This window comes from Pangasianodon hypophthalmus, chromosome 19 (genome assembly GCF_027358585.1).
Source record: "Pangasianodon hypophthalmus isolate fPanHyp1 chromosome 19, fPanHyp1.pri, whole genome shotgun sequence".
Lineage (NCBI taxonomy): Eukaryota > Metazoa > Chordata > Actinopteri > Siluriformes > Pangasiidae > Pangasianodon > Pangasianodon hypophthalmus.
In genome coordinates this window covers 5,225,206-5,247,679 of record NC_069728.1, presented here as the reverse complement: position 1 = coordinate 5,247,679, position 22,474 = coordinate 5,225,206, and the positions used below count along the sequence as shown (strand labels likewise).

The window sequence follows — 22,474 nt, the reverse complement described above, 5'->3', positions numbered from 1 at the left end:
TTGGACTTCATATTGGTAGCTCTAGTCGAACAGCTGCCAAATGCCAACTCAATACCTGCTATCAACTCCAGACCTTTTATCTGCTTCATTTATCTTGACGTAACGAGGGAATGGACCACACCTGGTCAATTAACTACTTGTCAGTCAAATGTCCAAATACCTTTGAGCCCCTGAAAATAGAGGTACTTTGTTGAAAATGGCTGTAATTCCTAAATGGTAAATGCCATATTTTTGTGGAACCTCTTAAAATAAAGCTGAAAGTCTACACTTCAATGATATCTTGATTGTTTTATTTCAAATCCATTGTGGTGGTGTATAAAGGCAAAATCACAAAAAACTATATATATATGTATATATATGCACCACAAATTTATAACATCTGTTATCATCATTAGTCTGTTGCAAAGCCCTTGTTGGCAATTACAGCTTTGAGAAGTCTACAGTGAAAAGTAACTAGGTTTTTTGCAGAATTGTGATTCATTTTTGGCCCATTCATCTTGGAAAATCATGTTAAATTCCCCATGGATATAAGGGGAATCCTCCATTAATTCAAGAGAATGGCTAGGCCATGCAAGCAACTTTTTCAGAATCCAGTTAGCTAGTTTGGCTATATGTTTGTCCAGTCTTTTATTCCAAAAAGAGTTCTGATTTGTCTACATGCTCATGTGTAAATCTTTGACATGTAACTCTGTGCTTTGTTTAGCAGAGCAGTTTCATAAGCGGTGTAGAAATGGAGATGTTTGTGGTGCAGTTTATTGCTTAATGTTCTTTGTGTAACTGTTGTTCCTGCTGCTTTCATGTCGTCCTACAACTATATAACCATATAACTTAAAATTAATGCACACGTATAAAAAAAATTAGTAGAGATATTTTGGTAAGTACACTGTTTTGAGTGATTGCTGCTAGTGGGACATCATATTTACCGTGCAAGTATAAACGCTTAGTCATGGACAAATCTATCGATTTTTTATCAACTATGTCCTCTCTTTGACCCTGTTGATTGCCCAATTTTTTTGTGAAACAACACGACCTGCGTTGTACTTTTTTTGCTGAGGGCCAAAAATAATTTATTTAGATTGGCAGGGTTACATGAGTTTAGTTGACCAAAATACAATTTAACCGATCAGAGTTTGAAAAAGCCCAACCAAATGATATAGGTATGAAAGTGCCATAAGCATCACTGGTCCATTCCGCTTTTCTTTGTCACACAAATCATGCATCATCAAAAATTATTTAATGAAAAAATGGCATTAGAATTAATGAACATTTAATGAAGTTTTACAGGATTCATAGTCAAGTTTCACAGAAATATCTGCATGTACTCATGTACTGTAATTCATTCAGAATTTAGACAATTAAGATGTTCAACATATCAAAGGAAAACTACAATAAAGGCAATAAAAATAAAGCATTTAGTGAAAATATAAAGCATCATAATGTACTTGTTGCAATGTGCAGGAAGTGATGCAAAATGAAAAAAAATTAAATAAACTTATATTTCATCATTAAAACGAAAATGATTATTTTATATTATCATTTTATTATTATTATTTTATTATTTTAAGTGTTAATGATATGCATAACCATGTGAGAAAGTCAACTTATCTGGTATTCAAAGTAGAAAACAAGTTGCATGTTTATTTCAATAAAAGCCACAAGACAGACCATTTTGGTACATATTACCAAATTATCTAAAATTATATAAAGGTTTGGTTACATTTCCAAAATTAGCACCTGCAGCTTTGAATGTAAGGCATATAAAGTACCACTATAGTGTGTTTTTAAGTCTGTTTGCAAACAATAGCACTGGTCTCCAGTGGAGTAGAATATGTGTATTTAGATGTTTAGAATGAGAATCATTAGATAGCAAGTATTTCATGATGCTATTGTTGAGGCTTTAAAGGTTTAACAGGAAATGTTAAAAATAACTTCACTTTCATGTCATTTTCTTACTCATAAAGTATCTCTTAGCCCTTCTCCATGTATGACGCTTGCAGGAGAATAAACTCCTGTCTGTGCTGTTATGAAATAAATCACTGCATTAGTGGTCACTGCCTCACCACAGGCAGAGGCAGATGAGATTTTAGCCTCTCCAGAAAGGATGTGATGTCTGGGAGGAAACTAGTAAGGTTGGCCCTGGTGAAGTAGGCAGTCGACAGTAGAGCAGCAGCAGACACAGACAGTAGGAGAGGGAGATGGGATTGACTTGACTTCTGCACAGGGACACTGCGTGTCTTGAATGGCTGGGCTACACGCTCCCACTGGGTGAAGATGGCCTGACGAGCCCCGTCCCACTGGCCCGGCCCACACAGACGAAACTGGTACGGGGTGCTGGGACCGAACAGAACCCTCAAACCCAAACCAGGGTCAGTCAGGAACAGCCATAGGAGGTTGGGACGGACACCCACTTGCATGGCCAGCTCATCCATGTAGGGGAGGTAATCTACTTGGATGGTATGTCTCTGGGAGGTTACGTACCTGAATAAGGATGGCAGTGTACAGTATTATCCTCAGTACTCTATTATCTTTTTTAAACACAATGGCATGTTTTTTAATTCCTTATACAGACAGTGAGTTTTCTCCAGACGTATATATAAGCGTATATTACCTCTTAGCCATACGGTCCTCCTTCGCTTTAATGTCTTTCAGCATGCTGCTCATTGACGGAAGCTTACTAAGCCCTATATAGTAACATCAAACAACATAAGTCATATGCATGCAGTTTCTGGGCACATGTCAGATTTTCTGGAAAAAAAAGCTCTGTCTATAAAACAGCCACATTCAAAAAAGCAAAACACCACCCTATTACAGAAAAGTGACTGCCCTGCAAGTTAATGCCCATGCTACTTTGAACCTTTAAACTCATTCACCTTTGAAGACACGCGTGGCCCAGCGAGCCTGCATCTCAGAGATGGGCATGATGGCTCCCAAAGGTTGGATGAGGCCAATGATAGCCAGTGTGGGTCTCTCAAGGCCTGGAGGGAACATATACTTATACAGGCGTGTCTTGTTCTCTGTGACTGAGATCACATCGCTTTGCAGGAAGGGGAAAGAGAAGGTGTAGCCTGTGGCAAACACCACCAGGTCAATGTCGTCCTCAACAGTGCCATCCTCAAAGATGACACTGGAGCCACGGAATTCACACACATTTGGCTTCACCCTGATGGTGCCAGAAATGAGCCGATTTGGCAGCTCATCATTTACCATGGGGTGCTGGCTGAGTAATCTGGAAGAACGTGACAAGGAAATGTGTTTAGTTAACTCTGCAGGACATAGCCACAGACATTCAAGGGATGCCTAATTTTATAACAGCTCAAATCAGGTTATTAACAATAAACACTGGGTTTAGCAAAACATGATATAAAAGTGCTGTTTAACAAAGGGGCTGTGTCTGATTTAACTTTGGCTTTGACCATCTCTAGTGAGATTTAATGAACACTGCAACAATTCCACTATTATGAAATGCACAATGCAAATAAAATGTAAGCGTTTTAACCGATTTGTCACTGTACCTGTGCTTTGGCTTCAGCCCATACATTGCATGGTTAAACCTTTCATTGAGCCTCTTCTCTGCCACGTTGCATAAGAATCCAAAGGGCAGAATACACTGGGCCATTCGAAATACCCTGTTAAAAATCATATCACCTGGAATACCATTGGTTCCTACACGATTCAGGATCCAAGAGCCTCTCCTAGTGCTCAGGAAAACCTGAAGGGGCAGGCAGGATTTATTTATTTTTAGACCAGCGTCCACTGAAATACTGAACATGATACATACATGTGCTCCTTCTTTGTTTTTTGCCATTCACAACTCCCTTTTTTTTTTTTTATCATGGGTTTAGACATGGTGGTATTACATGAAGCAGTGTAACCTCATCATTAGCAGAATAAATGAAATAAACTGTCGGGTGTGAATCACTAGCACTCACTATTTTTACTTAAATCATCATGATTCATAACTTCTATCCAAAATAGCCAATTACAAACATTATCTCTCCTTCATTGCTTTCAAACACTGTGGAAACTATGCAGCTCAGAATCAGCAGGATTTTTAATAAGGTACTGCCCCTCACACAGCTGCATGAAAAGCCAGTGTCGGCTTACTGTTGATGAAATATTACTGTTGATTGTGTTACTGTTGATAAAAGTCAGTACACAAGATCCAGATGCCCCTTTTTTAGTTAGTTCTCCTGAAGGACACAAGCTTTGTAGAAGTGTTGCACCCACCTGTTTGGTCACCCTGCTGAGCTCCACAGCAATGTCACCTCCTGAATTACCAATTCCAATCACGACCACTCTCTTGTTCCGCCATTCATCTTGAGTCTTGTAGTCACGACTGTGGAAGTATTTCCCCTTGAATGTCTCTATCCCTGAAATGACATATAGATATTTATCAAGACGTTTATTTAACACCTAATATATCATATATATGTGGAGAAACAGTATTTGCTGACATTGTTGCTGTATAAAAGTGAAGCTGAGACATCTGTCTTACTGCATGTGAAGCATAAAGACAATTAATAGCAGTAAGAGGCATGAAAAATGATATGAACGCAAAGTAAAAGCATGTAGATGGGAGTGCGTGCTCTGTTAATAAGGTGTATGTAAAGAAAACCTTTTTACAGGCTGTCTTTCAATACTGACGGTATTGGAGGTGCAAGCGTCTGGTAGATGTTGAATAATAAACCAGCTTAACGGCAAAATTATTTTAAGAAGCTTATGAAGGCATAACTTCAATTAGATTTAGGCAATCAGATTGCTTCAACTTGAGGCTTGCTGCATGAAAACATGAACACTAAACACTGAAATCTTGGGTGGCATTGGAAATGCCTATAGGCATCACACAAAATTAGAATAGCCCAGCACCTGTAGAAAATACCATTTTACTCCTTGTTACTGGGATGAGGTAGAAACTGCTAGTATCCAGCAGTAAGATCAATTGTGCTGAAGACCCATGCAGCTGCCAGACAGAGTGTCATCAACTTGAGTGCTTGACCGTCACTGCATTAAATCTCTAAGTGCCATCCTTTTTCTGGACCAGCACCATTGGAGCTGACCATGGATGATTTGAATCTTCTATAATGCCATACTCCCAGAGTTTGTGTAGATGGAGGATGTGCCGGTCACAATTTAATGAGCACTTCCTTACTAATGCAATGGTTGATGAAGTCAGTCCTTAATCATAATCATGGAGATGGGAGCTGACAATGTCAGCAGTCTTTCAAAAGACTCAAGCAGAACTTGTTCATCTGGGTTCAAGCAGGTGACAGAAAAGTCTACTGTTGTTATAGTGACACTAAACTGCAGAGGGCTTAGATACCCTTAAGAGACCTTGTCTATTATGAATAGGTGTCAGTGTCCTAGCAACGGCCAACACAGAGATTGAGGAGGTGTGGTTCAACAATTTCCATATAAGAGCTGGAACAGGCAATTCCCTTATCAATGCTAGTGGCAGGGATTTAAAATATCATTTCAGATAAGGGAAGGACTGTGGCAGAGACACGAAAGAGACGGCTGCACTGGGACCACATTTTGCTGTGGGGAGAAGGACACGTTGATGTCATACAGTTAATATGCGTGTAGCAACGGGTAAGGGGGACTGGGCATATTTGGGCTTAGTTGAATGAGTTGAGTAAGAATAATTGGTGTGATGTACTTGACATGGAGAGTGAGTGGTGTCATGCTGATACCTGGAAGGAAATCAGTCATCCCAGTATGAATTTGAGGAGTGCATTTCTTTCTGCTTAGGTGACAGCTAATGCAAAGACACTATCTAAGCAGTTACGCTCTCAGTGGATTGTAAAGCCATCTCCACAAGGGAGCTGTGAATACTGAATGAAGTGCGAGATCATTCCACATGGGGGATAACTACACCTGCTGTATATTGGTGGCGGATGTTTGCATGGCAAACACGTTTGGCTCCTCTTCAAACATTTGCACTTAGACTTTGTAACCGCATCTTTAGCTCACTCCTTCCTCTTAACTGGACCATGCTGTGGAATATAACCTCCTCCTCAGCTATGGTTGTGAGGGGCATGAATATATGTCTCATACTGTTACATATATGTCTCATACTGTTATACCAAGTGAACTGACTGAACAGGAAAATTAGGTTAAGAATATAACTCCAGTTTCCAAGAAGAAGAGGAATGAGGTAAAACGTAAAAATCATAGCTTGGAGAAGAGTGACAAGAACTAAGTGGAGACGGTAGTGACAACAAGTAAATAGCTGATGTGACCTCCTGCAGGTCTTCGGCCTTATAGGAGTAAATGAATGTCTTTATCCAGATGCCTGAAGGTGTGGTATCCCATATCATCTGTGTTATATTTTAATTCCTGGTCCAGTATTTTGCAGTTTTTGGTAGAAATGTCTTAATCCACATATTCTCTAAGTCAAACAAGCAAAACGTATGCAAAAAAAGTGCTGTTTTGCTCAAATGTACTCCCGTTAAAAAATTAACTCACATGTTTTGCAGGAGCTAGCAAATTATTTTCACACATGCAAGTATGAGCAGGTTCACTGTAGATACAGTGTTGTAAATTCAAACCAGCCTCTTCGATTTGCAAAGTTAATAAATAAACAAAGTCCAAAGTTTAGTCTAATGCGGGCGCTGCAACAATTATATAACATAATATTGACATAGCAGCCCTGTCCTGTGATAACCTACAGTTGTTAAAACACTAACACAGGCTACTATGGCAAAGGGCATTTATTATACGGATGTTCATCTACGTCTGCAGAGTCTTCACGTATGTTTTAAATGGTGCATGTTGCAAAATGAGAGTCTGCTCAAAAAAGACTTTTGATGCTGTACCTGGGAAGTCTTTCACAGGAAGTTGAGGGTGGCAATGGTGTCCAGTGCAGACAAGCACAGCATCAAACACATGTTTCTCTCTCTTCCCATCCCTGTCCTCTGTCTCAATGTCCCACTGACCTGACTGAGCAAAATCTGGTCTTGGGCTGATGTTAAGTACTTTTGTCTGAAACATACACACACATCTGCAATAAGAGCATGGCAAATTATTTTCCAGCCTTTAAACCAAGTACAGTGTACATAAAGTGTTAGATATTAACAGCGAAAACAGAGCTGACTTTATCTCAGTATATAAACAATGGACAATATTCAAGCAAATGGCTGACAAACAGCTAGTAATAAAGTTGCACTGATTGCTAGCTGACCTGCAAGCGGATATAGCGCTTGAGCTGGAAGTGGTCAGCATACATGCGAAAGTAGTCCATAATATAAGTATGGTGCATGTAGTTTGGGAAATGAGCTGGAATGGGGAAATCGCTGAAACACATCATCTCCTTTGAGGTGTTGATGATCACTGAATGATAGATGCTGGCCCTGTCTGTCTCAGGATTCTCCTGAAGGGGGAAGTACATGATGACAAGAGTTCAGAATCATTCATTCCAGAACTATTTGTAAATACAGGGCATGGTTATATATTCAGTTAAACATAGACAATAAAGTGTCAAGTGCTGTACAATGAAGTGGGAGAGAACCTCTTCATCCTACCTTAAACCTCCAGAGTCCTCCAATGTCATCACTGCTTTCGAAGCACACTGGCTCCAGACCTTCATCCAAGCAGCACTTAATGCAGGTCAGTCCAGAGCTTCCTCCTCCGATCACAGCAACACGCCGAGCCATCTTCTACATGCAGACAAGTGGAATTAGGATCTTTACAATGAAAGGCTTAAACTAAATAGCAACTGATGTCATTAAATATGTCTCTGAAGGAACATGATTATGCCAGAACATTTCTCAAAGAAGAACTATGGGCTGTTCTTATTACTGTGCACAGTAAGATTTTGTAAGTGATACACTTACAAAATACACTTTGCAAGCGAGCTTAATAAAAACAGCTTTGACTTTACTTTGGACGGAGAGCATTGGGTCTTTTTGACAATTTATTGCACTGTTATGTTAATTACAGAAAAGGTGAATACAAGATATCTCTGCAGAGTAGTAGTAGTAATAGAATATTTATAACATAATTTTTACAGAATTCAGTATAAACATAACATATACATATACAGTATGTGTGTATATATATATATATATATATATATATATAAAGAGGATGCTCTGGTAACTGTTTTCAGCCCTTGTTGTTGTTGACATCCGTGTAAACAGCTTTGCTCTGATTTATTTACCGCTGTGTATTTAATACAGCTGCACACTGTAAAGCAATGCACATGAGAAAGTCTGATTTTCAGACACACACTTACCTTGCTGACGAGATTACGATACAAACTAAGCTCCAAAAATTATACAGGAACTTCTGCTGTTTTTCTCAGACTTCCTAGACTGCCAAAGGGCAGAGCCAAGAACATGGTGCAGTTTGATTGGCCAAATGATCAAAGCCCCGCCCCTTTTTCAACAGGCACACTCAGGAGTAATGCTGCATTCGACTGGAGATAATTCCCAACTTCCGACCAGGAAAAGTAAACAAAACGCCCCCTCAACTCGGAATTCCTGCTCGGGAGCTCTAGGTGGTCTTATGGGACTATCAGTGCAGTTACATAATCGGCTCAAGTGTAAAGTTCAAAATCATTCCACTCTATGGGGTAACAGAGGTACAATATAACAGCACAATCCTGACTGCTTTGGTGCTGGTAGAGTATTGCAAGGTCTTCATATACTGGTTCATCTCATTTATAAACAAGGGAAAACAGGACTTACTTCTAGTTTGCATTTATTTCTAAATTTGCTTACTTATTCCTAAATTTGCATTTGTTAATATGATACTTAGCCAACAGAAAAATTAAATTTATAATAAAAAAAACTTTCCTTCCTGTTTCTTACTATAGTCAAAAATTCCAAAGAAAGCATCCCTAAAACAAAATGCCATATTTTGAAAACAGTGAGTTCTTAAGTAGGGAACATAAGAAATAGGGAAAATAGGGCTTATTTCCATTAATCAGAATCAGAAACGATTTATTGCCAGGTACAGTAAAGGACACTCTACAGTACTAGGAATTTGTCTTGATGTCAGGTGCAAACACAGAATCAAAGATATAAAGTCAGGGGGGAGATGAAATGAAGAATACAAAAATACACACAGTATATATATATATATATATATATATATATATATATATATATATATATATATATATATATATATATATATATATATATATATTTAAAAAGTGAGTTCTTAAGAAGGATAAAATATCTGACCAACATTTTTGAAAAATCAAAACAAATTACACATATTTTTCTTCCTCACTGTCACAGAAGGAGCATTTTGTACCAATGTCAGATTTGTATCATTTGAAGAAAGCTTTTTATAAATAAAATTTGTGTAACAATTTAAAAGTCACCTCTCTAACGTTGTTGGTGGTTGCATAGAATAGGCAAGCTCCAAACTTTTTCAAGGGAATATTTTCTATTATGCTATTCCAATATGGGATTATTCTAGGAAATCTGTAAATGAGCTTTAATTGCTTTGTTGAAGGTCTGGCGCCATGCTGAGAACAACCCACTCACAACCATGTCCAAGTTAAAACTGTTATCATCGAGAGGCCAGGGGAAGTCAATGCCCCTCAACAGCACTACTGCACCAGATGCAGTTGGTTGAATAGAATTGTTATTGGTGGTTCTTAACAAATAAACTTAGTGGCCACTTTATTATTGAAGTGAAGTGAAGTGACGCGTGGCCAAGCATGGTGACCCATACTTGGAATTTGTGCTCTGCATTTAACCCATCCAAGTGCACACACAGAGTGCACACAGAGTGCACACACCCGGAGTGGGCAGCCTTTTTTTTTGCTGCGGCACCCGGGGAGCAGTTGGGGGTTTCGGTGCCTTGCTTAAGGGTCTCACCTCAGTCGTGGTATTGAGGGTGGGAGAGAGCGCTGGTCATTCACTCCCCCCACCTACAATCCCTGCTGGATCTGAGGCTCGAACCCACGACCTTCAGGTTCACCTTCAGGTTGCAAGTCCGATTCTCTATCCATTAGGCCACAGACTGCCCCTACCTTGTTTCTACACTCACAGGCCATTTAATATAAGATCCATCGATACCATAGATCACTTTGTACATATACTATTACTGTAGCCCATCTGTTGTTACGCACATTTTGTCAGTCCTTCAGTGGAAGAGGTCATCATATTATTTTGGTGATGTTCCAATCTCAGCACAGCTAATTGGTTTAAAACCAGCAACTTGAATATTTTAGAATGACCACTCAAAGCCCAGACCTCAATCCAATATGTGGCAGGGCTAAAACCATGCAGTTCACCAACGGTCACATGCTAGAAATGCAGCTCAGCAAACCTTTCACATGATTTTTTTTGTGTACAAATACCATTTCAAGTTACAATAACTGAGTAGAAATCAATCTACATACATGCAATCTCTAGAGCAGACTATGCAATGGAGGCCATACTATATGTAATCAGACACTGAAGAAAAGTTTATTTCTCTTCTGCAATTGAATGAGAGCAAAAATCAGCATCACCCCTCCTGCCAGACTCAGCCAGTAGTGTAGTCCAGAAGTTTTGTGCTCTGGAATGGGGCGTGTCTTGAATGGCTGGGCTACACGCTCCCACTGGGTGAAGATGGCCTGACGAGCCCCGTCCCACTGACCCGGCCCACACAGCCGAAACTGGTACGGGGTGCAGGGACCGAACAGAACCCTCAAACCCAAACCAGGGTCAGTCAGGAACAGCCACAAGAGGTTGGGACGCACACCGATTTCCTGTGCGATGGAATCCAAATAAGGGATAAAGCCCACCTCGAGAGTAGCTTTCTTTGGACAAGAGTATCTGTGAAAGATTAAGAGACAGGGAAAAAGAACATGAGAAATGAGACAGTGTTAGGACAGCAAACATCTGAAGAAAAATATTATACAAAAATTAAATGTAGATGAAAAAATTTAAACAAAATCACCTTTTCATTTTTGCCTTCCAATCTTTCTCTGTGATCTTGTGCATTATTGATACGGGAGGAAGTCGGTTTAAACCTTGAGGAAAACAATGAACATGCTGTTTCAAGATCTTTTTATCTTTTTTTTCCCCCAGATATTCAGGGCTCATTGACAGGCTAGTTCATTTACATATCTCACAACATGTTAGTCATATTATTTTTAAACTGACTAACAATGTATTAATTAATTAATTTTCTCTCTCAAGCTATCAGTAGCTTAACTGACAAGCGATTTGTACTCGTAAACAATTTGGTATTATTACCAGATTACCTCTTTGAGTCATTTGCCTTGTCTCCAACCAAAAGGCAAGAAGCAGCTACATGACCACTGCCCCACTATGTTCATAGATAACTATGCTAAATACTGACATGAAGTCAACTTTATGAAGCATCAACATTCATTTCAGCTGATTTTGTGAGAATCTTATCAGACTTTGGCAGTGTTTTTTTACACTGTCTCCTCACACTGTAATACCTTTAAAGACTCGGGTGGCCCATCTTGCCTGCATTTCCGTTACAGGCATTATAGGCCCTGAGGCGTTGAGTAACCCTATGAAGGCCAGTGTGGGGTGCTCTAGGAACAGAGGGAAGACTCTTCTGTAGAGGCTCACTTCCCCCACAGGATCGTTGTTCTTTGAAGACAGTAAGAATGGGAAGCTTGCCTCTATCCCATCATAACTGCATCTATCCCATCTTCGATTGCCTCATTATCAAATACAACAGTCGAGCCTCGGAACTCTCGCACGTTTGGTTTCACCTGCAGTGCCCCCTGAAGGATGCGTCCTGGTAGCTCATCGTTAATGATGGGTCGTTGGTGGAGCATTCTGCAAGTGAAATAGATGAGCAAGATGCCACTGAAGGAATGCTTTATGCAATCCTTTACTCAAACTTGCTAGCACAGCTAATAGTGAATAAATGCTACTACGGAGCATAATTAAATGATAACTACAATAGCCTTTTTTTTGAGTGATTATGTCCTTTAAATACTTTAACAGATGTACTGATGGGTTTTTCTGAGATGTAGTATTTATCACCGAGAATTAATTCTTTATTAAACCCTGGCTGCAAATATATAGATTTTCAGAAAAGTGCTTTATGTCCTTTCAGGTGTGAGTTGTAGTGCTGTGCTGTTTTGTTACACTGCACCTGTGGCTGGGCTGCAGTCCGTACAGCCTGTGGTTATATTTCTGATTGTAGAATCTCTCCACTGCCCAGCTGAGCAGAGCTCGAGGAAACACTTGCAGCAGAAGGGCGTTCAGACGTGTAATCATGTTCATGTCCAAAGGCAGGCCACCGGTAGACAAACGGCTCACAACCCATGCACCTCCACGCATGCTCAGAAAAGTCTTTGAGGTAAAAATATATACATTTGGGGTCATAAGTTTACGTACACCTTGCAGAATTTGCAAACTGTTAATAATTAAAAAAAAAATAAATAAATAAGAGGAATACTAAAAATTGCATTTTTTTTTTATTTACTACTGCCCTGAATAAGCAGTTGTTAATAAGCAGTAGCAGATGTTTACATATAGTCCACAAGACAAAACAATAACTGAATTTACACAAATTAACCAGTTCAAAAGTTTACATACGCTTGATTCTTAATACTGTGTTGTGTTATCTGAATGATCAGCGACTGTTTTTATGTTTTGTGATAGTTGTTCATGAGTCCCTTGTTTGTCCTGAGCAGTTAAACTGCCCACTGTTGAGATCCATCTTTTCACACTAAGGACAATTGAGAGTCTCATACACAACTATTACAAAAGGTGCCAACATTCACTGATGCTCAAGAAGGCAAAACACTACGTTAAGAGCCAGGGGGATGTAAACTTTTAAACAGGATAATTGGTGTTAAACAAAATGCAATTTTTATGAACCCCAACTGTAGAAAACAAAATGTTAAATTAGATATGGTATGTGTGCGTTTGTAGGCACAATAAAGAAGAGCACTAACACATTTCTGAATATAAACAGATGAGCCAAAACATGAGCCAAATATGCTGCTGGTCTGTGACATCCACATGAATGCCTGGACCCAGTGTTTCCCAGAAGAACATTGCTTAGACCATCACACTCCCTCCTCCCTCCGTCTTCTTCTCACAGTGCATCCTGATGCCATCACTTATCTGGCCGTCCATGTTATGTGAAAGAAATCGGGACTCATCAGACCAGGCAACCTTCTTCTATTGCTCCTTCTATTGCTTCTGACTCGTCCATGCACATAGTATCTGCTTTCGATGGAGGACAGGGGTTAGCATGTACTCTGACTGGTCTGCAGCTAGGCAGCCACATATGCACCAGGATGTGATGCACTGTGTGTGTTATGAAACATTTCTCTTGTAACCATCATTAAAACATTTCTGTGACTGCACCCCATTTGCCAGTATGGACCAAACTGGATGGCCTTTGTTGCCCTTGTGCAACAATGAGCATTGGTCACCAAACACCCTGGTGCCAGTTTGTGGTTTGTCCCTCCTCAGATCACTGTCAGTAGGTACTCACCACTGCTGACTGGGAACACCCTATAAGCCTTGCCATTTCTGAGATGCTTTGGCACTTGATTTGATGATTTGGCACTTGTCAGGATTGCTGTGGTCTTGACGCCATTTCTCCCACATCCAACAGGTCGAACCAACTTTTTGCTTACCATTTAATATTTCCTTGACATGCACCGTTATTACGAGATAATCAATGTTACTTGCTTCATCTCTGACTGACTTAATGTTTTGGCTCATCAGTGTAGTCCACAATGTTAAACGATTATTTAACATTAGTCTTTAATGGAAAAGTCTTTAATGTGGGAAATAATAAATTATGAAGGAACAGATGGCTGGTTTCCAGGTGCCAGACTAGCTGTGCAAACTGAGATTTTCATTTCAACAAAAACTTTTTGTCTGTGATTTGTCTACGCACACAGGCACAGAGAATCCACAGCCACTTCAAGGCCAGCGGAGACACGTGGCGTATGCGGCAGGGCATCCAGGCCATCACCAACTACAGGACAACCTCAACTGCCTGTGACAATGATGCCTCCCTTCCAGACGCGCTGAACAACTTCTACGCTCGGTTTGAGGTGCAGACCAATGCGATGGCGAGGAAGACCACCCCTCCTCCCAACGACCAGGTGCTGTGTCTTACCACGGCTGACGTGAGGAATACTCTACACAGAGTTAACCCAAGGAAGGCTGCTGGACCAGACAACATTCCTGGCAGAGTGCTCAGAGGGTGTGCAGATCAGCTGGCGGATGTTTTCACGGACATCTTCAACACCTCCCTGAGCAGCGCCACCGTTCCAAAGTGCTTTAAGGCCACCACCATCATCCCCATGCCGAAGAAGCCTCCAGTGTCCTGCTTCAACGACTACCATCCTCTCAGACCCATCATCATGAAGTGCTTCGAGAGGCTCCTCATCACGCACATCAAGACCCTGCTACCCCCTCACTGGATCCCCTGCAATTCGCTTACCGTGCCAAACACTCAACGGATGATACCATCACCACCACCCTCCATCTGGCCCTCAACCAACTGGACAAAAAAGACACATATGTTTGAATGCTGTCCATAGACTTCAGTTCAGCATTCAACACAATCATTCCTCAGCACCTGATTAGAGAGCTGAACCAGCTGGGCATGAACACCTCCCTCTGCAACTGGATCCTGGACTTCCTGACTGGGAGACCTCAGTCAGTCCGGATCGGGAACAACATCTCCAACACCACCACATTGAGCACTGGGGCCCACCAGGGCTGTGTGCTCAGTCCACTGCTGTTCACCCTGCTGACTCACTGTGCAGCAATGCACAGCTCGATTCACATCATCAAGTTTGCTGATGACTTGTCCGTGGTGGATCTCATCAGCATGAACGACGAGTCAGCATACAGAGAGGAGGTGCAGCGGCTAACGGACTGGTGCAGAGCCAACAACCTGTCCCTGAATGTGGACAAAACTAAAGAGATGGTTGTTGACTTCAGGAGAGCACAGAATGACCACCATCCGCTGAACATCGGCGGCTCCTCCGTGGAGATCATCAAGAGCACCACATTTCTTGGTGTTCATCTGGCGGAGGACCTCACCTGGTCCTTCAACACCAGCTCCATAACAAAGAAAGCCCAGCAGCATCTCCACTTCCTGCAAAGGCTGAGGAAAGCTAATTTCCCTCCCCCCATCCTCACCATGTTCTACAGAGGGACTATCGAGAGCATCCCGAGCAGCTGCAGCACTGCCTGGTTTGGGAATTGCACCGTCTCTGATCACAAGACCCTGCAGCAGATAGTGAGGACAGCCGAGAAAATCATTGGGGTCTCTCTACCCCCCATCACAGACATTTACACCACACGCTGTATCTTCAAAGCCACCAGCATTGTGGATGACCCCACACACCCCTCACATAAACTCTTCACCCTCCTGCAGTCTGGCAAATGGTACCGAAGCATTCGGGCCCTCACGGCCAGACTGTGTAACAGTTTCTTCCCCCAAGCCATCAGGCTCCTCAACACTCAGGGACTGGACTGAAACACGCACACACTCAACTGAGCATCACTTTATTGTATTCAATTTCTGCTGCTATAAATATTTATTATATACTGTATATTTATACTCTCCACCTGGCTGCTACTCCTTATGTTTACATTCAGCAAATTATTTTGTCAATCTTTGCACTATTGTCATATGATTCACTTTTTTATTAGAACTGTGTGCTAGTCGGCGCTGCACTGTAACTCACCGTGCCCATTGTCTTGTTCTGATAGTTTCTGTACTGTCTTGTGCCCCCTGCACATGTTTGCACTGTGCACTTTATGTAAATATATGTAATGTCTCCTGTAGTTCTGTGTTTTGTTTTATGTAGCACCTTGGTCCTGGAGGAACATCGTTTCGTTTCACTGTGTACTAACTAGCTGTATATGGTTGAAATGACAATAAAGCCACTTGACTTGACTTGAACCAGTGTCTGGAAAACCAGGAGTGTACAGGAGTGATTGTGCTTACTCTTTCTGTCACTCTGCTGATCTCCACAGCAATGTCTCCACCAGAGTTGCCAATGCCAATAACCACCACCCTCTTCCCATTGAAGGAATGTGGATCCTTATATTCCCAACTGTGGCAGCACTTCCCTGGAAACGTGTCTATACCTAAAACAGAAAAAATTAACAGATCAAAATAAGACTGATATTGAAGTCTATGTATCTATGAAGTCTAAGAGTGGTGACATGATTATACCAGGAAATGCTGAGAGGGGTGTAACAGGGTGTGTGAAGCTTCCCGAACATACAAGCACCCCATCGAACACGTGTGTTTCTTTGTGTCCATCTCTGTCCTCAGTTATCACCTCCCACTGACCTGTGTGAGAGAAGTCATGCCTCTGTCTCACACTGAGCACTGTTGTCTGAAACATACACACATTAGCTTTTGCATATGCGTATTAACGTCTAAGTGCAAAAATGAAAAACGAAACAAAGAAATAACTAATGATAACCTGGAAGTGAATGTACTTGAGCAGGTCAAAGTGCTCAGCATACAGCCGTAAATAGTTCAGCAGCATGGAGTGGTGCATGTAGTTTGGGTAGTGTGCTGGCATGGGGAAATCACTAAAGCACATCATCTCTTTTGAGGTATTTACGACCAGTGAGCGGTACATGCTGGAGCGTTCAGGCTCTGGTGTCTCCTGCACATGCAAAGAAGCACAGCAACACTAATGTAGGACTAATGGGTAGCAATTAATTAAAATGGATACTTATTTTAGTACAGAGGTTGTATGTCTGCCACTTGATGTAGTGTACAACACAAAGACTGGCGGTATTTTATCTTCTACTATGACCAGTTCTTAGCATAGGTGATATTTCAGAAGATTCCACTAATTATTATTTACAGACTATCAGGGCCATATTCTGAATTTCTTCATGAATTTGCAGATTTCATCTCAAACCTGGTTGTTTCTTTAGACAAAGCATTAATTGTTGGAGACTTTAATATTCACTCTGATAATCCGGAAGACCCTCTGAGAACAGCATTTGTGTCCACTCTAGATTCAGTAGGGGTTAATCAGAACCTAATAGGATAACCACTCATAATGGTGGTCACGCTCTTGATTTAATACTAACATTTGGATTAAGTATAGAAAACATAGCTATATAGTTTGACTCCATGGAACTTGATCAGGTGGTCACCGTTTGACTCCATGGAACTTGATCAGGTGACTAAATACTTAGAGTCAACGCACCTTAAAACAGACCACTTGAAAATTAGAACATAAATGGTAGTATTCCAAACTGCATGGAAGGAGAGCCTCCTGAGCTATAGAAAAGTTGTTAGTGCTGTTAGATTAACATATCTCTCCACCCTAATAGAAGATAACAAAAATAATCCTTATTTAATTATTATTTTTTAATTACTTATTTTTTTTCAATGACAAAATTGAAAAATAAGACAAAAAGTTACTAATTTTAAATCAGACAATTTGATAACTAACCATGAAAAAAAGCTACTAGATCCTTTACCTACATGTTTATTCAAACAGATAAGACCAGAAGCAATTGCACCTCTTCTAAAAATAATCAATTCTTCCCTTAGCACTGGCTATGTACCTAAATCTTTTAAACTAGCAGTTATCAAACCCCTGATAAAAAAAATTGACCTCAACCCCTGTCAGCTGTCCAACTATACTGTAATGCCTTGCTGTCTGGATGTTTCAGTAGCCACATAAACAAGCTCCATTTAGTCCAGAATGCAGCAGCCAGAGTTCTTAATAGAACCAGAAGATATGACCACATCACTCCTACCTTAGCCACACTGCAATGGCTCCCAGTAAAATATTATGATTATAAAATATTGATTATAAAATACTACCTATTGACCTATTGAACAAGCACTGAATGGTCTTGTGCCACATTACCTGAGTGAACTTCTGGTCCTTTATGATCCACCATGCCTACTTCGATCTATAGGTGCAGGGTCTTTGTTGGTACCTTGAATAGTGAAGACTACACTCTTACAAATCCCCATAGTACACAGGAACTGCCTTCTAAATAATGTTTGTGACTCTGACACAGTCTCAGTGTTTAAATCTTGGCTGAAAGCATATTTGTTTAGTCAAGGCTTTTGTTAATAGTTTTTTCTTAGGTAAAGGAGCAGATCTGGAGGGTTCACGGGCATAGAGTGTTTTGGTAAACTGGGATGTTTGGATGCTGTGGCCCCCCCACTCTCACATGTTCGCTCAGGTTTGTTGATGATGGAGTAGCTGGCTGCTTTATGTCCCAGTGAACCTTCATGTCTGTGTTACCTTCTGGCTCTCCCTTTTAGTTATGCTGTCATAGCTAGTCTTGCCAGAGTCCCTGCTTGCTCTCTCTCTCTACCACCTCACCGTGTCCTCCCTGTTCTCTTCTCCCTACATAAGAGTTTTAGTGGCTGTTTAGCACAAAGCAGAACACTTTTTATTGTTCCACAATCACTCTTTGTGTAATTCAGTGGAGGGGATAGTCTGTTGTTGCAAAATACCTTTTGTGGATTGGCTACATTGTCAAAAGCAAGGTTTTTGTACCAGGATTGACCCATTAGCTAGAAAAGACTTCACAAGAAAGTCTGCTTTCAAGGGACCAGTCTGATTTAGACTTGAGTCCTGCTATGTCAGTCCTCCTACTCTAGCCTTTTGGACTGCATCCAATCCAATTCCTCATGCCTCTGAAACCCAACAAGACCCTTCTTACATTTCCATAAATCTTCTTTTGGTGGATTTTCAGGTATCTGTGCTGACTCTGGTGTATGAGGCTTTTCCTGGTGCCATCTGTATGTTGCATAAGAGTGCAAAATGCAGCTACATATCCTAACCACTTTTTTTAGATGTGTCATTTCCAGACGAGAGATTTTGTGGATATTTTAATGCATTACAGCATTCACACTGCACAATAAATCATTCATTCATCTTCAATAACCACTTTATTCTGATCAGGACAGGATCATGGTGGATCAGGGACCTATCACAGGAAAACTGGGTGCAAGGCAGGAAAAAACACTTAATGGGATATCAGACCATTGTAGGGCATCATGTACATGTACCATGACCCTCTGGCTTTGCTCTGGGTACAGACTTTAGTGACTTATTGTCTAGTGCTTTCTTCCAGTGTCTGTCTCAGGCCCAGACTCTGTTACTGATCTGACTTCTCTACAGGATATATCCCATCCTTGTTGCTTCAGGGCCCCCAGGCATTCTGGACTCTTCAGTAGCCTTGCTTCTTTTGTCCTGTCTACATATACTCATGTGCACATTAAGCAGTCTTGCAGTTTCTTTAACACCTGCTGCCACCTGCCCAATCATTCAACCTCATTTATCAAGATGGATACGAAAAAATTTATTTGTAAATTTTTCATATGAGTGTTTACACAAGAAATTTGGTATTCTTAAAAGTCCTGTAAATTCGGAAAAACGTTTGGTTCCTACTCATGCTCCTGAGTGTGAGTAAATTTATGCATAAGAACACTAACTAATGTAAACCTTATCTATATCAACTTCAGATCATATAATTTGCATGGATTACATGGAGCACTTTTATATATGAAATATACTGTCGAGTCTAAATTGCTAATTTTTATTACGTTTACAGCATTTAGCAGACGCCCTTATCCAGAGACTTACAGAAGTGTTTTGGAGTCTATATCAAAAACACATCCTCATACTAGTTCACCAGGTTGCATCTGTGGGAATGGGTATTTATGTTATCTACAAACTCAGTTTTAGAGTATGCACACCACCACATCACACCTGGTTTGAATAAGTATGTGGTACAAGTCAGTTGATCTTGGATGTGCAACATATGATGGGGTTGCTCAGGAACTAGCTTCATGCATTTCTAATTTTACCTGTTTTGCGGAAAATTTATCACTGTACGTACCCAATTCTCATTTGTTTTCCAGGTTTTTGAGTTGTGTTTACTTGATTCTCATGTTCCTTGTTTCCATGTCTTGTTTTTTGGATGAAATTGCCCTTGTCTCTGTCCAGTGACAGTGATTGTTTTGGAAAGTCCCAAATCTTGATAACGCTGGGAAGATGGTGTGTAATGTTACATGCTCCAGTGCGATACATACTCATTTACTCAAGCGTTCCCTTTATTTCTGTAGTTGCCTGTATTGTGATAAAATGTTGAATAAAGCAGGCATGATTAAAAATTGAGTTGCAAATCAGTGTCTTTTCAGACTTTTATGTGCTTGACTGGACATCTCTTCTGTAGGGTAGTCCTATCAGTGTAATTGACCCTGTTAATCAACTGCAAAACAAACAAACAAAAAAATCTAATTTCTCCAGCAAAACACCTCACCTTAAACCTCCAGAGTCCTCCAATGTCATCGCTGCTCTCAAAGCACACTGGCTCTAGACCCTCATCCAAGCAGCACTTTATGCAGGTCAGTCCAGAGCTTCCTCCTCCAATCACAGCAACATGCTGAGCCATAGTGTGGATCTGAAAATCAGGGATATCATTTGTACATACAAATGTTTAACTAATTTGGGCAACATACATACTCAAACCAGGCATAACCAGGCATGTCGCATATTGCAGAGTCTGTAGATAACACAAATATATATATATATATATATATATATATATATATATATATATATATATATATGTATATGTGTGTGTGTGTGTGTGTGTGTGTGTAATATATATATATATGCCAGAGGATGCTCTGGTAACTGTTTTCAGCCCTTGTTGTTGTTGACATCCGTGTAAACAGCTTTGCTCTGATTTATTTACCGCTGTGTATTTAATACAGCTGCACACTGTAAAGCAATGCACATGAGAAAGTCTGATTTTCAGACACACACTTACCTTGCTGACGAGATTACGATACAAACTAAGCTCCAAAAATTATACAGGAACTTCTGCTGTTTTTCTCAGACTTCCTAGACTGCCAAAGGGCAGAGCCAAGAACATGGTGCAGTTTGATTGGCCAAACGATCAAAGCCCCGCCCCTTTTTCAACAGGCACACTCAGGAGTAATGCTGCATTCGACTGGAGATAATTCCCAACTTCCGACCAGGAAAAATACACAAAACGCCCCCTCAACTCGGAATTCCTGCTCGGGAGCTCTAGGTGGTCTTATGGGACTATCAGTGCAGTTACATAATCGGCTCAAGTGTAAAGTTCAAAATCATTCCACTCTATGGGGTAACAGAGGTACAATATAACAGCACAATCCTGACTGCTTTGGTGCTGGTAGAGTATTGCAAGGTCTTCATATACTGGTTCATCTCATTTATAAACAAGGGAAAACAGGACTTACTTCTAGTTTGCATTTATTTCTAAATTTGCTTACTTATTCCTAAATTCGCATTTGTTAATATGATACTTAGCCAACAGAAAAATTAAATTTATAATAAAAAATACTTTCCTTCCTGTTTCTTATTATAGTCAAAATTCCAAAGAAAGCATCCATAAAACAAAATGCCATATTTTGAAAACAGTGAGTTATATATATATATATATATATATATATATATATATATATATATATATATATGTATATATATATATATATATATATATATATATATATATATATATATATATATATATAAATTTAAAATATATTTAAAAGTGAGTTCTTAAAAAAGATAAAAATATCTGACCAATATTTTTGAAATTCCAAAACAAATTACACATATTTTTCTTCCTCACTGTCACAGAAGGAGCATTTTGTACCAATGTCAGATTTGTATCATTTGAAGAAAGCTTTTTATGGATAAAATTTGTGTAACAATTTAAAAGTCACCTCTCTAACGTTGTTGGTGGTTGCATAGAATAGGCAAGCTCCAAACTTTTTCAAGGGAATATTTTCTATTATGCTATTCCAATATGTCATTATATTAGGAAATCTGTAAACGAGCTTTAATTGCTTTGTTGAAGGTCTAGCGCCATGCTGAGAAGCACAACCCACTCACAACCATGTCCAAGTTAAAACTGTTATCATCAAGAGGCCAGGGGAAGTCAATGCAACTCAATGGCATTACTGCACCAGATGCAATTGCGTTGAATAGAATTGTATATTCCCTGACTGTTATGAGAATTTGGAATTTATTAATAAATTCTGAATAAATTATAAAATCTACTATCCGTTTTACGTAGTTGGTGGTCTTCTCAGCTCCAAGTTCCTCCAAGTTCAGCAAGTGATGTCAAATCAACATGGCTGCTCACAGCATCAGCTGTAAACAAAGTAGCCCTTTCCACCCCTTTAAATGAGTTACACTCGAGCATTTGCTTTAGATCAATCAACATACAGACATACAATTGTGATGAGTGATGTATATTCACCTCCTCAAAACAGCAAACTGTATAGTTAGTGTTATAGATTTAACAAGTGAATATGTCTGTATGTTGACTGATCTAAAGTAAATACTTGTATATACAGTACAGTGTGACTCATTTAAAGATAAGAAGTGCTACACTGTTTACTGCTGATGCTGTAAGCAGCCATGTTGATTTGACGTCACTTGGAAGACCACACCGAGCTCCCAAGTAGGAATTCTGAGTTGAGGGGGCTGAGTTCT

The 22,474-nt window shown here is 40.1% G+C and overlaps 2 protein-coding genes across 2 annotated transcripts; both read right to left on the bottom strand.

Moving 5' to 3' along the window:
* Positions 1–1,215: 1,215 nt before the first annotated feature.
* On the bottom strand, positions 1,216–8,356 carry LOC113545311 (flavin-containing monooxygenase 5). The gene is made up of 9 exons (XM_034313918.2): positions 8,234–8,356; positions 7,521–7,655; positions 7,181–7,369; positions 6,816–6,981; positions 4,228–4,370; positions 3,513–3,709; positions 2,871–3,226; positions 2,609–2,681; positions 1,216–2,478 (listed from the first exon to the last, which is right to left on the bottom strand). Exons 2-9 carry the CDS (start codon positions 7,650–7,652, stop codon positions 2,049–2,051), a joined length of 1,686 nt encoding a protein of 561 aa, XP_034169809.2. The 5' UTR covers positions 7,653–7,655; positions 8,234–8,356; the 3' UTR covers positions 1,216–2,048.
* Positions 8,357–9,163: 807 nt separating this feature from the next.
* LOC117599802 (flavin-containing monooxygenase 5) lies at positions 9,164–21,223 on the bottom strand. The gene is given in 10 exon segments (XM_034313935.2): positions 9,164–10,778; positions 10,903–10,975; positions 11,414–11,611; positions 11,614–11,762; positions 12,085–12,284; positions 15,925–16,067; positions 16,156–16,321; positions 16,412–16,600; positions 20,244–20,384; positions 20,757–21,223. Coding segments are annotated over 9 exon segments (1,620 nt in total). The 5' UTR covers positions 20,376–20,384; positions 20,757–21,223; the 3' UTR covers positions 9,164–10,408.
* Between the last annotated feature and the right edge of the window lie 1,251 nt (positions 21,224–22,474).

Bases quoted from the DNA above. Each gene is read 5' to 3' on its own strand.
- LOC113545311 (XM_034313918.2), bottom strand. From the start codon at position 7,652: ATGGCTCGGCGTGTTGCTGTGATCGGAGGAGGAAGCTCTGGACTGACC. The intron at 6,982-7,180 runs GTCAGCTAGCAA...TGTATGTTTCAG, and splicing joins AGCGCTATATCCGCTTGCAG to ACAAAAGTACTTAACATCAG. The intron at 4,371-6,815 runs GTACAGCATCAA...ATGTCATTTCAG, and splicing joins TCCTGTGAAAGACTTCCCAG to GGATAGAGACATTCAAGGGG.